General features: G+C 36.4%; 1 protein-coding gene across 2 annotated transcripts; it reads left to right on the top strand.

The window, feature by feature from the left end:
• The first annotated feature begins 60 nt into the window (after positions 1–60).
• Positions 61–12,336, top strand: CDK1 (cyclin dependent kinase 1). Of its 2 annotated transcripts, none has more exons than XM_081074315.1 (8): positions 61–192; positions 2,096–2,156; positions 3,891–4,047; positions 4,949–5,072; positions 6,113–6,283; positions 8,040–8,203; positions 8,306–8,447; positions 10,820–12,336. In XM_081074315.1, the coding sequence occupies exons 2-8, from the start codon at positions 2,120–2,122 to the stop codon at positions 10,916–10,918; spliced, it is 894 nt and encodes a 297-aa protein (XP_080930441.1). In that variant the 5' UTR covers positions 61–192; positions 2,096–2,119; the 3' UTR covers positions 10,919–12,336. The 2 variants fall into 2 exon arrangements, with proteins under 2 accessions (XP_080930441.1, XP_080930440.1); XM_081074314.1 differs by having other exon boundaries at positions 187–293.
• Positions 12,337–16,761: the final 4,425 nt, after the last annotated feature.

Below are 16,761 nucleotides of genomic sequence, written 5' to 3' on the forward strand. Positions count from 1 at the left end.
CAGGGATGAACGACGGCGCTTGCGCGCAGATTCATTTGGCGCCCGCCCTCCTGCTTTTTCTCCAGCCGCCGTTTTCTTTTGCTTTCGCGCGTCAGCCACAGGAGAAGTCCGCCCAGGCGTGGCTGGGCTCTGATTGGCTCCTTTGAAAGTCTACGGGCCACCTCATTGGCGAACCCGGGACCCTTTAGAGCGGTGAGTTTGAAACTGCTCGCATTTGGCTTCAAAGCTGGCTCCGAGGAGTGTGGAAAGGGAGAAGCTGACGCGGTAGCCCCCGCTGCCCCTTTTGCCACGGGGTAATGTGCCGGGGAGGGTGGCTGGGGTCAGGGTCACGCCTGCGGGGTCGACAGGGGTCGGCTCGGGCGCTTCGGAGGGGGAGTATCGAGCAACTGCGCGGTAATTTGGAAGTCGGGCTGTGCGGCGTGGGGCCCGGCGGGGCCTCCGGCGGCTGGGCCCGGCCTTCACCTGCGGGCTCGGGCCCGGGCGTGTGAGTGGCGCCGGGTCCCAGCGTTGGAGGGAGGAGCAGGGGAGCCCAGAGCTGGTGGGTGACGCCGGGGAGGGCTGCGGCTGCCCTGGTTTCCGAGTTGCAGCCTGGGGTCGCGGTCGGCTCTTCTCTGGAAGAGGCCGCCCGCCTGGCTAGCGAGGCTTTCGGGTCACGGTTGAAGCCAAATCCGCGCGCTGGCTCCACACTTGGCGCTGGGGAAGCGCCAGGCTCGTCCCCGGCCCCTTGTGCGCTCCGCCCTGGCTGCTGGGAGTGGACCTCGCTTCCTTGGGCCAGGTGCGCACGCCGGCCCGTGGGTGTTTTACGTCCTGCAGCCAGTGGTGCCGAGAGCCCTCGGAGGTGCTCGGAAGGCCTAACGCCGCTGCATCCTTGATTCAGAGTCGGCACGGCAGGAAAATGGAGGGGGGCTGCTCGAACCCAGCTGTGAGACGGAGCTCGTTTTCAGCTAAATGAGCTCAACAGGTTTATTGTGCACTAGGCATATTCAATCGGGATATCGAAGGAAAGATAATTATCTTATCATCCTCCATTGCCCTTTAGTAAAATTAGAAATTTTTAAGGTTGAGACTCATGGCCAGTGTAGTGCAGTTTTGTTCATTTAAAAAGATTTGTCTCTATTTCTGGAATGATTCTGAAGATGAGTGGGAGAAATAGAACTTGAGGGTCAGTTACTCAGAGTATTCAGAATGGCCTTTATATATGATGTGATCGGTGATGGGTGTGTTAGAAAATCAAGGTAATTGTGCTTTGGGTTTCTTCTAAAGTGATGTTTCATAGGCAAACGTAACCGCCAAGGAAGTCTTGAGTGTCTGGTTATCTGCATTTCAGCTCTGTTTTTTTTTTTTTTTTGACCATTTGTGATTAAAAATATATATATGTATATATGTGCACATATGCACATATATACATATGTGTATTTTATATGTATATGAACTTGTTCTTGAGATTGCACAGGGCATAATTAGAACTTAATCTGTGGAATTGCACCTTTTCTTTTCGGGTGCTAAATGATATTTCCTACTCTTTCAAAAAATACCTTGCAAGTGTGGATCATGTTTGTGACTGCTAAAAACAGAAAACTCACTTGAGCAAGTTTTAAACACTTACGCTTTTAACAATCTAATGATGGTGCAGTGCGACCACATTTTAGCTCCCTAGTCATGTCTTTAAATTATCTTCACAAAATCATAAAGCAGTGAAAATTCAGTCATAACATTTGTTGAAGTATCTGGGTATAACTGGCGCACACTGGTGCTCCTTAGAAGTATTCCATAAGAAAACAGACTTCTGGTTGTTTGGGAAGGACAGGTAAGTGGATGTCTGAATTTAAGGGGTTATTTGATTGAAAGAAGCTACGCACTGGTATATGATACAAATATTTCCAGTGTTTAGGAGCTAAGAAATGTGGGGAAGTCTTATTGCTGGAGTCCTTTCCCTTGTAAATACTGTTTTGATGTAATGACTAATATTAATGAAAAGTTGATACTGCATCTAAGCACTGTGGAAAGGACCTTAAGTATAATATTTCATTAATAACTTAAACCCCTGCTTTGAATTAGTGGCATATAATCAAATAATTTTTTCATTTCATTTTAGCATCTACCAACCTATTGATTAACTATGGAAGAGTATACCAAAATAGAGAAAATTGGAGAAGGTGAGTGCTTTTCAGTAATAGAAAAATGTTTAATGACTTAATGATGCTATAACATCTGTGACATGAAGAAATGTAAATATTTATTAAATTCCAACCTTTAAAGCATCTTACACTACTGTGCATTAATATATATGTCCTTTACATAAATAACTTAGACAGAAGAAATAACAAAAATGTTCACATTTCAAGAGAATTGAAATTATTCTAATATGACTCTGACAACTCCCCTCCCCCATAATCCTGCATTTTTCTAATACTAAGTACTTAAAGCAATATTTGTATTTTGAGAAGACTTGTGTGTGTGTTGGGGCGAGAAGTAAGGGCAGTAGAATCATGTTAAGTTTCGTAATACACTTTTAGTCTCCTACAATTATTTTTAAGATGATAAAATCTTTTTACCTAAATCTTCTGACCTGGTTTCAATAATTGACTATTACAATAATTTAAATAAATTTTCTATTGTGTTTCCCTAGGTTTAAATGATGTGTGTACATGTTTAAGCTATTCTTTAGGTTGGTGCAAAAGTAATTGCAGTTTAAAAGGTTAAAAATAATTGCAAAAACTGCAATTACTTTTACACCAACCTAATAAAACCAATAATCTCATCATTTGTTCTCTTTCTGTAGTAATTTCATTAAAGTTTTTAAAGAATATATCCATATGTTTAAATGAGGGATAAAAATACTGCTCTGCCTGTTTTTTTCTCCACCAACAGCATCTTACGTTTTATAGGTGTCTTGATATTAACATTCTAAACTCTCCAGGAACAAATGACATAACTTGTAACTTACAACTTGTTACTAGAGTCTAGGTTCTGTTTGAGGAACATTTCCAACTATATCTTTAGTGGGCTCCAAAATCTTACTTGTATAGGAATACTACTAAAAAGCCAGGAGAGATAGTAGAAAGAATTTAGTAAGATAATAATGACAAGTTTGGGTGGTGATTGGGTTGGCGATAGATTCTTTCTTTTAACTTAAAATTTTATATGATTTTTTAAAAATAAATTTACTTAAAAATTTCATTATACCCATTCAACTACACTAATTTTGTTACTGAGTTAAAAATAAGTGCGATTAGCATGTCTAAGGCAGTAATTACCTTTTTCTACCTTGGGAGAAACTGATAAAAGCTATAGAATAGACCTCCCTAGAAAAATGTACTCTAATCACTTTTGAAATTATACTGATGTCATAGAAAAATAGCAAAAGCTATTCAACAAAATTTTATATATAGTTAAGTGGTTCAAGACTTCCTTAAAATTTCCAACCCCAGTTTGAAAAGCACTTATCTAGAGGATTAAGTATACCATGTATATGAACTTGATTTAGCTAACTATGTAATCCATCTCCCTTATTGCCACTTCCATGCCCAGATCCCTTATATTGATATTGTGAAGTCCAACTATCAGAATCAGTGTTCTCATCAACTTCTGAATGGGTCTGAAGCTTTTCTACTATGTGGTAAATAATGTGACCTTTATTGGAGTTAATAAATATTTAATGAAATATTTTATCCCCATTCTTTTCTGGATGAGGATGGACTATATATTTGAAATGCATAAAGCACTGTATACAGAGTTTTCTGAAAGTGTCACAGTAACTCCTGTTAGTAATATTTCCTGAGCCCAAATCTTTATGCCTGTTCTATGCCTGCCTTATTGCTGGGTAGGATATTTGAATCTTTAGGTTGTGGAGGGTGTCACATAGCAGACGTTTGTTTTATCTATTTCAGGTACCTATGGAGTTGTGTATAAGGGTAGACACAAAACTACAGGTCAAGTGGTAGCCATGAAGAAAATCAGACTAGAAAGTGAAGAGGAAGGAGTTCCTAGTACTGCAATTCGGGAAATTTCTCTATTAAAAGAACTTCGTCATCCAAATATAGTCAGGTATGGTATAATATCTGGATTCTAACCATTTTCCCCATACTATTTAAAATGGGATTTCAATGTGGAAATTTATACATTTGCTTAATTTTTGGTGTAACCTCACTGGGTGGAAAAAAAATACTATTTTTGTTAATTGAGAATGTTGGTTATGGCATAGGCTGTAAAGCAGGAACAAAGTTAAAGGAGCTTGAGCTTGGTCATAGATGCTAGTATTTAGGGCTGGAAATCAAGGTTAACTGGCCATGGGCGAAAAGGAAGACCTTTTCACTGAGCTTTGTTAACTCTCCCACTCCGAGAGCTCTGGTCTTTAAAGATCCCTTCACCAGAGTCCTAAGACAGGCAGTTAGGTCAGATGAAAAAGAAGGAGGTTTTTTTAGTTGTTTATTTGGTGTCTTTTTTCTTTTTAAATATTTGGGCTGGTGTTTTGTGGGTTTGTCTTTGTAAAGGTCCAAGTTAGGATTTAATTGATTGTGGGGGTGGGAGAGGGGTGGTTGGAGATAGGTCAGATATTACTTTAAAATTTATAATTTACTTAATGGAAAGACAAGCTCTGAACAACAAGCAGTCAACCTAAAAATATTCTTTTGGAATATAAGTGGTTTGACAGCAACTCCTATATAATACAACGTAACTTCCCATTGCTGCCCTGAGATTCCTTTCTAAAGTTCTTGTTTAGCTCTAGTGAAGGTTTTCACCACTAGGGAAGCTACCATCTCTTCTTTCCCAAAACAGTATGTATTTGTTATAGAAAATTTCTTATAGCCCCACTTTTTGTAATAGCCACTGTGAAAATTAGGGAAGTCGTTTTATTTTTTGAGAGAGGTCAGAAATGTTTGCTAGATTTGTTTTTGTTTTTGTCTTTTTTTTTTTTTTTTTTGGTAATAATTGTTTTATTCTTTAGTCTTCAAGATGTGCTTATGCAGGATTCCAGGTTATATCTCATCTTTGAATTCCTTTCCATGGATCTAAAGAAATACTTGGATTCTATCCCTCCTGGTCAGTTCATGGATTCTTCTCTTGTTAAGGTAAGAAGCTTGCCTAATTTTATTAGTCATTATCCACTGTGAATGTAAAAGGTCTACTCTATAGAAGTGCCTGTGTTTTGTGGCAGTATGCTTGGAAAAAGTGTTAGAAAGTAGAATGAGGAAGAAAAGAATATTTTGTTTTCTCCCCACAGTCTAGAGATTAGATTGTTAACAGTTAACTTTTTACTAAATAGTGCTTCTAGTTATAAAGTGGAAAGTAGTGCCAGAGATAACCTAAAACTCAAAAGTATGTGTTATATTGTTGGAAACTAGGATATTCTGGTCTTTAATTGGCTATTGATGTGTGTAAAACAAAGTGACAAAAGCCTAAGGCAGGATGGTGGTTGTGGTGGCAGGTAGTTTTTTTCTCCCTTAATTCTGGTTTTGGTTATTGTAGATATTTTCTGTCCAATTATAAAAATATACACAATTTTTTTTTATAAGTACTGAAGTATATAAAGTAAAAGTGCCTTGTCCTTATACCAGCTTCAGCAAACCACTACAAGTCACTTACCTCTGAACTACTAAACAGGATTTTCTGATCATTGTATCTATTTAAACGTATAATTACACTGTGCTCTTTGTTATTTCTTTTGGAATCTGACCAGTGTCTCCAAAGAGGAAATGAACATGTAAAGATAAAATATAGAGATGAAAAAGACCAATTTTATTGAAGATAGAAATAGAGTTGCTATAAGTATATAGAGCAGAAGTTTAAGAAACTTTCTGTACAGAAAACGAATTTGTGACTTAAGAATCAAGGACTGAAAATAAGTAAAAAAAAAAAAGACTAAATGAGATTATATGGATATACAGATGTGTCCAAAAGGAGAATATTTTTGTCTAAGGTGTGTAAACATGATATTGTATATAAATGAGCTTTTTAACCTTAAAATGCTTTTTGTTAATCTCAAATGGCCTGAAAGCTTTTTTTGATAGTTAAATTATTTGCCTATGTCATCTTTGAAACAAACTCACCAAGATTATTTAGAAAATCATTATGTGCTGCAGTTAAGTTGTGAACATATTTTTTCTTCCAGAGTTATTTGTACCAAATCCTACAAGGGATTGTGTTTTGTCACTCTAGAAGAGTTCTACACAGAGACTTAAAACCTCAAAATCTATTGATTGATGACAAAGGAACAATTAAACTGGCTGATTTTGGCCTTGCCAGAGCTTTTGGAATACCTATTAGAGTATATACACACGAGGTATGTAGAATTGTGGTTTGGGGTGCTTTTGAAAATGTGTGATTGCTGGACTGTCTTCTGTATTTCTTTAGTTCAAGAAAGAAATGCTCAAAAAAATTTCCTCTCTGTGCCAGTATCAATTTATTGCTTCTCAGCTCCAAATTCACTTTTCACTGCATGCTATATGAAAATGGAACTGGAACCTTTAAATGATTGTCCTTTGCCAGGGTGCAATGTTAAGCTTTTTGTCAGACGAGGGTGCTGAAAAGGCATTGCAGGAGGAAGGGGTTTTCCTTGCTATAGTTTTTAGAATTCTCATTATTTCTTAGTAGTAAATCTCATTTCAATCCCATGATAGTTAATAATCCTTATAGTAAACTTTCCCCCATTCAGTCACTGTGGTTTCTGTCTTGATTGGATCCTCTCTGATACATAATCAAATTGGCTAAAAGACAGGCTTTGTTGCTTAAGGAGTACTGTTTCAGATACATTTAGAAGCTACTAAGTATAATCATGCTTTTTCAGTGTTATATTGATGGCTTGGCATTTTGTTGTTACATCTGGAGGGAAAGGGAATATTGAGTTGTATAGTAAAGGATTGTAGTCATGCTTCACTTAACATCTGGGATATTTCTGAGCAGTGTGTCTCTAAAGTCATTTCATCATTGTGCAAACAGAGAGCATTTACACGAACCTAGATGGTATAGCCTGCTATATATTTAGGCTGTATGGTATAACCTATTTCTCCTAGGCTACAAAGCATTGATCCATTTATGTATCTAAACAGAAGAGGTACAGTAAAAATATGGTATAAAAAATAAAAAAACAGTTTACCTGTATAGGGCACTTACCATGAATGGAGCTTGCAGTACTGCAAGTTGCTTTGGGTGAGTCACTGAGTGAGTGGTGAATGAATGTGAAGGCCTAGGATAGTACCGGACACTACTGTAGACTTTATAAACATTGTGCACTTAGGCTACACTAAATTGTAAGAAAATATCGTACCATTGCTCTATGACATTAAGATGGTTATGATGTCACTAGGCAACAGGAAGTTTCAGCTCCATTATAATCTTATGGGACCACCATCATATATGCCATCCATCGTGGACCAGAAAGTCATTATGCAACACATGACTGTACTGGAAAACACTGTCTTCTGTGGTGTTGTCTATCCTTGAGCCCAGACTGTCCCCAAATCAAGACTCATCTGGTTAGATGTATTGGCTTCTTTTTATCATCCCGTTATATTATTTTCCCATGGCTGTAGATTATTTGGTTTCCATTGGCTTAAACAGATGCCATTGACGTCATTAACTCAAGTTAAAAACAAGGTGATATTGTTACCAATGTGATAAATTATGTATACTAAAATAATAAGTCTAGATCACTAATAAACTGTTATGTGACTTATTCATGTTTTTAAAATGTAAGCAGTGCATGCACTTTGTACAGTGTCACCCCAAATCCAGTATCAAATGGGTTTTTTTTTGAAACGATAAGGCTTATCTCAATTTTTTGATCCACACTTTAATTATTTGAAAAGCCAGACTTGGTATGCTTTCATCTGTTCTCCCTTCTCCCCCATAATGAATAGAAGTTAGAAATGAAATATTTATCTTCCATTTAGTATTTTGTGTATAGTTGACTTTTAAACAATATTATCAGAGGCACTCATACTGCCTTCTAAAGGACATTTCTAATGAAGTAGAAGTGTTTACATTTAGGTAATTTAATGTACCACATTTATTCAATGTGAAAATTTGCTTTGTAATAGGTAGTAACACTTTGGTATAGATCTCCAGAAGTATTGCTGGGGTCAGCTCGCTATTCGACTCCAGTTGACATTTGGAGTATAGGCACCATATTTGCAGAATTAGCAACGAAGAAACCACTTTTCCATGGGGATTCAGAAATTGATCAACTCTTCAGAATTTTCAGGTATTTCTGATCTATACTTAAGCTGTTAAGAACTTTAAAGGCAACATGGATGTAACAACTAGATTATACTTTAATATTTTTTTGTTTTGCTGTGGCTTTTAGAGCTTTGGGTACCCCCAACAATGAAGTGTGGCCAGAAGTGGAATCTTTACAGGACTATAAGAATACATTTCCCAAGTGGAAACCTGGAAGCCTAGCATCCCATGTCAAAAACTTGGATGAAAATGGCTTGGATCTGCTCTCGGTAAGGAGTGCCCTTCATACTGACCAATATTATTGATGATTCTGAATGTACTCAACTTTTTACTTGGGAAATAGGAAGAAAACCAACACATACTGAGATAGGCACACAACTTTACGTCTGTTATGTTTATTGTATTATTAGCTCCATTTTAGGTACTAAAAAATCCTAGTGGTTTTGAGAGGAAGTTCTTATTAGTTGTTCTTTTCTTTTTTATTTTTTAATCTGATAGATAGCTAAAGATATTCTGTGAAGGAGAGGTCAGGGTTAATACACTTTTGTTGTTTTTTTAAGTTGCCTTTCCAGCTTTTTTGTCTCGGTATTTACTGCATTTTGGTTTATCCTAGTCATAGGTGTTTTTCTTATTGCTTGATAATTGCTTGATATTTTTAGTTATTAAAAGCTTTTTACGGTGTAGACTCCCATTTCTTACTTTGTGCCTTGTTTCCACATCAGAATCTTAAGAGGACTGATGTAGTCCTTGAAAAATTTTTCTCTTACCGTATTTTGCTGTGTATAATGTGCACTTTTTTGCCCAAATTTGTGAGGAAAAAATAAGGAAGCGCATTATACATGAGTAGTACTAATTCCGTATCTATATAAATGTGTTTAATTCTTTCATTTGTGCTTATGAGTTAAAAGTGTAACTCTAGAAATCAATAATGATATCCATATGCAAATAATACCTTGAAATACCATAATCGGTTTTGTTGAAATCAAGACAAACTTGCAGCGACAGAGTTCTTGGCCTACTATGATGTGTAAATATCGTAAATTTGTTACCGGTACATAGAAGTTCTTGTACCTTGTATCTATCTGTTCTTGTGTTTTGTAATTATTTGTTACGTAAAATGTCTTGTACCATAATATGTTAAAAAATAAAAAACGTTAAAATTCCTTTATAATACAAAAAACAAGTACCTAAATGTAGACAAATAAAAATTTGAATTAAAAAAAAAAAGAAAGATTTTTTTTTTCTCCTGAAAGTTTGGGCAAAAAACGTGTGCGCATTATACATGGCAAAATACAGTACATTGCCATTCCCAACTAACAGTGTTTTCTTTAAAAAACTATAAAAACACTGTTAGGATAAAATATAAATTGTCCTAGGCCTGCATCAGGAAGTTTGTTTTAGAACGGTATTTAAATATGGAGCTTTTAGAAGGAACTAATTTTTATAAATGTTGGGTAACTTGATTCCAGAAAAAAAGATTTTGGCAGGTTATGAAACAGAAAAATATAAATGATTGCATTATCATCATACATTTTCTAATTGGTCTTTGGGCATCTTTCACACTTTGTAAATCATTGTGCACCAAATTCAGCTCAGATTTCCCAATTGTTTATAGTCCAAAGTCTTTTACCTGCTATTCAATATTTTATATATCAATGTTGTTGATTTGGCATAAAAGGCCTTCCATATTCTGGGCCCAATCTATTTCTGTAATTCTTGAATACGAAGAATTTCACTTCGTTAACAAAACAATCAAATACTGTAAATCAGGGTTCCTTGGTCTAGCCACTATTGACATCTTGGACTGGGTCATTTTTTGTTGCTGGGGGCTGGTTATAAGATGTTTAGCAGCATCCGAGTCCTCTGCCCTATACATGCTAATAGCACGTTCCACCCTGTTTTGACAACCAAAAAATGTCTCCAGACATTGCCAAATGTCCACATGGGGCAAAGTCTCTCCTAGTTGAAAACATTATTCCAGTAAATCATAAGTCAGATTTGGTTTCAAATTTCAGTTTAGCACTCCTTAGCTCTATGAACTTAGGCAAATAACTACTTTGAGCTTAAGTAATGTCTTAATTTATAAAGTGGAACTAATACCTACCTTTTGTTGTGAGGATTAAGTAACATGAAAGGTGCTATATACAAAATAAGAGCTCAAATGGTAGACAGTAAAACTATCTTGTCTGCTTGTTGATTTCATTGTCTTTAAGATTAATTATTTAAGATAAAATTTAAGATCAACATAAAACTATTCAGCTTTTTCTGGCAATGTGTAAATTTTAATACTAGATTGTCTTGACTATGATTTGTTTAATGACTCATTTTAACTGTTTATAACACATTGTGCTCTGGTTTTGTTTTTATTTGGAATTTGCTGGAAGCTACATCAGAAACCACTAAGTTTTTCAGATATCTGTGATTTAAGGAATAATTTATTCTAGAGTTAGAGAGTGAAGTATAGAGGTTGAGACATTTATGTGGTTTGGTATTGAACTAATGGAAATATTCATTCAGTAGATTTTCAGTAAAAATTAGCTTATGTCTTATTGGTAGAGAAGTTCAGACTTTACAGAGTTTTTTTAAATGGTTCATTTCTTAAATAAATAAAAATCTTTCTTTTTGTCTTTCTCCCCCTCAGAAAATGTTAGTCTATGATCCTGCCAAACGAATATCTGGCAAAATGGCACTGAATCATCCGTATTTTAATGATTTGGACAATCAGATTAAGAAGATGTAGCTTTCTGGCAAAGAGTTTCCGTGTGTTGTATCAAGAACACAGTTATATTTCTACTCTCAACTCTATTTTTGTCTTGTGTATTTTTCTTTTCTTTGTTGTAAAACTCAAGCTGCACTTCATTTTCTAATTTCAAAAGTTGTAACTTAAAAATGTAAATATTGTTCTATATGAATTTAAATATAATTCTGTATTATATGTGTGTAGTTCTATCTCACTGTAACAACTATTTGTTACTATAATAAAACTATAAATTTAATGTCAGGAATGGGGAAAATTCTGAGTTAGCTTAAACCATCAAACCTTACAGCAGTCTGGTTTTCCTATAGTTGGAACTACTAAAATTTAGGCAAGTATGCTAAGTTCAAAGTTGATAATGCTTTGAAGTATTTGTATGTTCTGAATGTTTAAATTTTCTTGTCAGTGTCTTGCCATGTGGTAACTATACCACCTGCCTAGAGATGAATGTTTGTCTACTGGTATTTCAATTTGTGACCTAAATGTTGAAGCATTCAGAATAAGAAAACTATGCAAACTTGAGAAATGTTAAATTTATAGACATTTTCATTAACTTGGAAAACTAACATTAGGGCATGCTTGGAGTTTGCTAAGTTTTACAGTCAAAGATCAAGGGCTGTCCACAGCAGGAAGGAACAGTTTAGAGAATTTATGACCCTGCTAATTTTAGGTGGGTTATCAAAGCTGTTTGGTTGAATTCTTATGCCTTGGTCAGAGGTAATAACTATACAAAGGAGTTACTTATTGTGGCTTTCGGTTGTAACTTTAAAACTTTATTTGCAAATTTTGACATAGTGTTTATTAGCAGCCTCCTTAGAAGGTTCTAATGTATAAGTGTTTAGCTCGTCACTAACTTTGGTAATTAAATTGTTTAATAATGCTGCTCATTGTGATTCTTAAATTATTTGTTAAAGCCAAGAGAAATGTCTGTAAAAATAGTTTTATCATTTTCAGTGTCCATCTATCTTGTGACCAGATGACCTCTGTTTTTTCCCCCTGGTTACTCATGGCTAGAACAGGCATTCCTTAGTTATTGATCCTGACACCTAATTGATTGGATATGTAAAGGGTTTTATCTGCCTTATCTATGCTGTCTTGGAATTTTTTCACTCTGTAGGACAAAGTGTGGGTCACTTTCTTTGGCAGTGGGACTTGTAAGATAAGAGGTTGGTGGTCTTGTTCTAGGTCCTTTGATGGAGGCCTGCAGCAAGAGAATGTGGAGCCTAGAAATGGACCTCATTTGGGGTCATAATGTGGAGAGTTACTAAGAATTTATGGTAGGAATTTGGTAAATGAAAAGTCACAAAAGATTTAATTGAGATGGTGAAATGGCATATCTACAGACATGTTTTCTTAACCTGTGAAGTGAAGTAAAAAATGATGGTTTTCAAATTGTGGATTACAACCTTTTAGTGGTTTAGGACCAGCATTAATCAAGAATCCTCACCCTGTCTCTTGCCCCATGTAGAAGAGAAACAATTGGCCTATGTTTTATAATTATTTCTGGTACTTTTGTTTCAGGAATATATATACATGGGTGTTTAAAGTGTCTAAATGTTCGGGGCCTTGTGGATTTGGTAGAAGCATGGAACCTCACTGCTATTGCTCCATGGAGTCTAATTGTTTGAAAAGTCTATTAATTCATCAATTTAGAACCTACTTGGTGGATCAGGGCAATGAGATGGTAGAACACTGTCATCAACTGCTATAATAAGTGACCTACTTCTGTTCCACGTAATTTGTGTAGTCCTATGTAAAGTGTTTATGTCAACTTCAGTGACTGGACGAAAAGCTGCCAAAGTGGATTATCTCATGCATATTTTTTAATTGGCTTGTGCTATGATGCTTCTGATTACTTTCAAAATGGAGCTTGTCTCTGGCCCAGTCGGTCTTAAATCTCGTTCACTAGGAACACCTGGGACTAGCTGGTTCTGCGCTGAACAATTCGGAAATGGAAAATTAGGAAATGTATTCCAGTAATTATTTTTTCAACATTCCCCAAGCTGATTCTGATGCAGCCAGTTACCACCATTTGGTGGTGAGTTTAACGACTTTGGACCTACATCTAGTTTTAGTTATCTTAAAACTTCATGATGTCGTGCAGTATCTTTAACTTGTTCTATTTCTGTTTCAGCCTGTACTCTAGAGGGGAGAGGGCTGTGTATTTCACCACCAATCTAAGACTTTCATGCACTGGAACATACATTGACAATTGCTCTGTCTTAAGACCTCAAGTCTTAAGACAGAGGTCTTAAGACCTCAAGAGAAGGGTATTTAAATTTGTTTTATCAAGTTTAAATATATAAGCAGTTACACGTGCTTGAAGAGCCTTTGAAACAAACTTTTACATTAGTTTCATTACTAAACTCGTTCATAATAGGTCAGCTTCAATCTTGTCCCTGTTAACATAGTTGTCATGGTCACACGAGTCAGTAAGGGTCCGTTTTGTATTGAGGACAGAGCAAAGACTGGTGCTTGTGGAATGTGGAATGAAGATCTTACTGGGCATTATTCACACAGGTTTGTGACAACATAGAGTATTGAATGACTAAAGGAAGGAGGGAAGGATAAAGCTTTCCTGAAGAGGGAGAATGCTTTCTGACTTAAAAACAGCATTTAGGAAAAGGCACAGGTGGGGTAGTCATGGTATTGACAAGGATGGTAACGTGAGTCCTTTTGGAGAAGGAGGTGAAGTTGAAGTATTTGGAAACTAGACATTTTCAATCCCATGCCATAGTGGAAATACCAAGTTTCTAAGACACTTGAAAAGCTTCAGGGGATTCAACGGTTAGCTCAGTTGGTTAGAGCGTGGTGCTCTTAACAAAAAGGTTGCCGGTTTGAACCCCACATGGGCCACTGAACTGCACCCTCCACAACTAGATTGAAACTACTTGACTTGGAGCTGAGGGGTCCTGGGAAAACACATAAATATAAATAAAAAAGGTTTTAAAATCTTCAGAAGAAATGAGAGTCGTAGACTTAATTGAGGAGAAAAGATAGAAGCCTGTCCTCTACATCTGAAGGTCTGGTTTTCCAACTTGCATTAGGATCTCCTGGAGAGCTTAAAATGTTTCTGGTCCATTTCTAGAATCTGGTTCAGTAGGTCCTATGTGACTGAATATGCTTTAAGTTCCGAGGTGATGATACTGATGGTCCAGGGACCACACTGAGAATCACTACATAGGTAGTTTGCAGAATTGTGGATAACAACAGAAGTTCCGTCGACTTCCTTCGTAAAAAGATCTTTATTGCTCATAATCATTGTTTTCACTGCGGCTTCTAGTATTGGTTGTGTAAAATGGTACTGATAAAAATGTATGCCTATTCACCTTTCAAAGAACCTACAAACTTTGGAGGAATGTTTATATATGAGTGCCTACTTTTTACCAGTCAGGAGTACAGATCTGTAGAACACACTTTTCTACAGGCAGTCATTCTTTCCCTTGAGATAGGATTTCAAAACCATGCTATCTGTTAAGGAAATACTGCAACAACAAAAAAGCAGAAGATATTAGGAGAATTTATTTGCTAATGAATATTAGTAGTTCTTTATATTTGTAAAGAGCTTCATAGTAATTAAGTAGCATATGCTATTTCAATAGACAGAAACTTCCTATGCTATAAAAATGCTCTTAACTGTATAAGCAAAAATAATTATACCAAATAGTCAAGAAGTTCTTCATATAAGCTCTGAAGCTTGAGCTTTATCAGTGTAAATGAGGAGTTCACCCAAAGGGTTTATGCAACGGGGAATATTCTATTAAGAATAGTATATACAAAGGCATAGAGGAATAGAAGGGTGCGATACGTTCCAGTAAGATAAAGTTATTTGTTCCAGTTAGAACATAGAGTGTATGTGGGTGAGCAGTGGAAGATGGGATGGCAGTCCTGAAAAGCTGTGCAGGTCATGCTCAGGAGATGAGCATTTTCCTGCAGGTGATGGAGAGACAATGAAGGCTTTAATGCCGGAGAATGACATGATCAGACTCTAAAATCTGGAGGGTGAAAGGATAGTTCCAGACAACAAAGATTAGGAACCCAAAACGCAAGAGAATATTTCCAGTGACCCAAAGCTGGAAAGCCAACCTCTGGAGTTTTTTTGTGTGCCTCACAATAATCGTACACATTTTAATAACTTTTAAAATTAAGAAAGTGTTACAAAAAAAGAATACCGTAACACATTCTTTATAATACAGAGAGAAAAGATCCATTTCCCAGCTGAGCATGAGCCGTGTGTCTCAATGGTTCTGGGATCATGACAAACGTATTTATGTGCAAGAAAATATAAATGTATTCATGAAATGCGTTCACTACTTAGATCCAAGTGGGAAGCAGAGCATGTGCTCCATCTTAAATCTTGCTAGAGTTTAAACATAGTTTTAGAATTGCTTTTTGGCTTATTGTTTGAAATACTTCTCATGCACAAGCATTAATGAAAAGGCTCAGAACGTAAAAAGATTTTCATTTTCCAGGTGAGCACAAAACAGTTTTGACCAGTCAACATCAACCTGAAGCCCCATAAGGTGGATGACAAATGCAGTGTTATATATGTGTTGGGAGCTTGTAATTACCGGTGCTAACAGGTCATAGCAGCTTGGGTAACCCCAAAGAGCAAACATTGTACCTCCCTCTCCCCTGATTTTGGCATTCACTATGTGACCCACCACTTTGGGCAATAAATCTTATTTCCTAGTGACATAAAATCTTACAATTGTGCAGTTCAATCATTTTCCCAAGGAGCCTGTGAATTTCAGCAGCAGAGAGAAATAGAACCTAGGTTTTCTGACATCTAACGGGATCCCTACTCCGTTTCAGGTAGGCTTGATAATGAAGTTGCGATCAATAATGGACTCAAGAAAGAAATTGTGTATTTTGAGGTAAAATAGATAGCAGAGAACTGAAGTAATCGGTGGGGAGAAAATAGAAGTCAGATCAGAGAAAGCTGCATAGATTTTTCAGTTCCTAGAAATTAAAAGTGAAATAACCAACAATACAAGTAGCATATACAAGCCAAGTACACTCTAAGGAAGAGGTATTGAGTTGCAAGATCCATAGTGGTTTTTAGTCTCTACTTCCCTTTGGAGAGTAATCTGGGATTTAACTCAGATGCTACAGGTATTTTTAAATAGCCACGTGCTAAAAAACCAACCAAACCCAAAAGAACAGACTAACTGCAATTTAATTATCAGATAATAAGCATTGTGGTAGTTATTACATATTCATAAGGTCTCATACTGGAATAGCTAATGTACGTATAAAAAAAAAAAGCAAAGAGCTGAACTCCTATGTTTTCTCAAGAGAAATAACTCCTGTGTTACCATGTTTGGAATATTTCCTGGCATGGCCAAAAAGCAAGGAATAAATAAACACAATAATTCAGTGTGCCTAATGGCAAAAAATAAAAGAATTATTCACAAACAGAAATATTCCTTTGGAGCAGATGTTTATTTAAAATACAGCAACTCCTCCTTTTCCTGTTATCTCCAATTATGTGATGCAACATTTTTACCAGAAGGAGAGCTTTTTAAAAGCAGCCTTCCAGGGAGAGAATAAACAATACTATATTTGGCCAGCAGCTGCTTTTGGAGAATGAGATGTCAGCAAAGCTGAATGTTGTTTAAAGGAAACCAATTATCCAGCTACCTTTGACTTGGATCAGAGTAAATAAGGCACTTCCCTATTTGCACTGAAATGTTTTGTCTAGGACTTAAATATTAGATATTCGTCAGATATTTCACTTCCTCTGTCATTTGCCATGTGGAACAAATGGATTTAAAGAAGTATTCCTTGTGTTTGATTTTGCTGCCAGAACCACTTAGGTCATCCCG

The sequence above is a fragment of the Rhinolophus hipposideros genome (assembly GCF_964194185.1).
Source record: "Rhinolophus hipposideros genome assembly, chromosome: 15".
In the NCBI taxonomy this organism is placed as follows: domain Eukaryota; kingdom Metazoa; phylum Chordata; class Mammalia; order Chiroptera; family Rhinolophidae; genus Rhinolophus; species Rhinolophus hipposideros.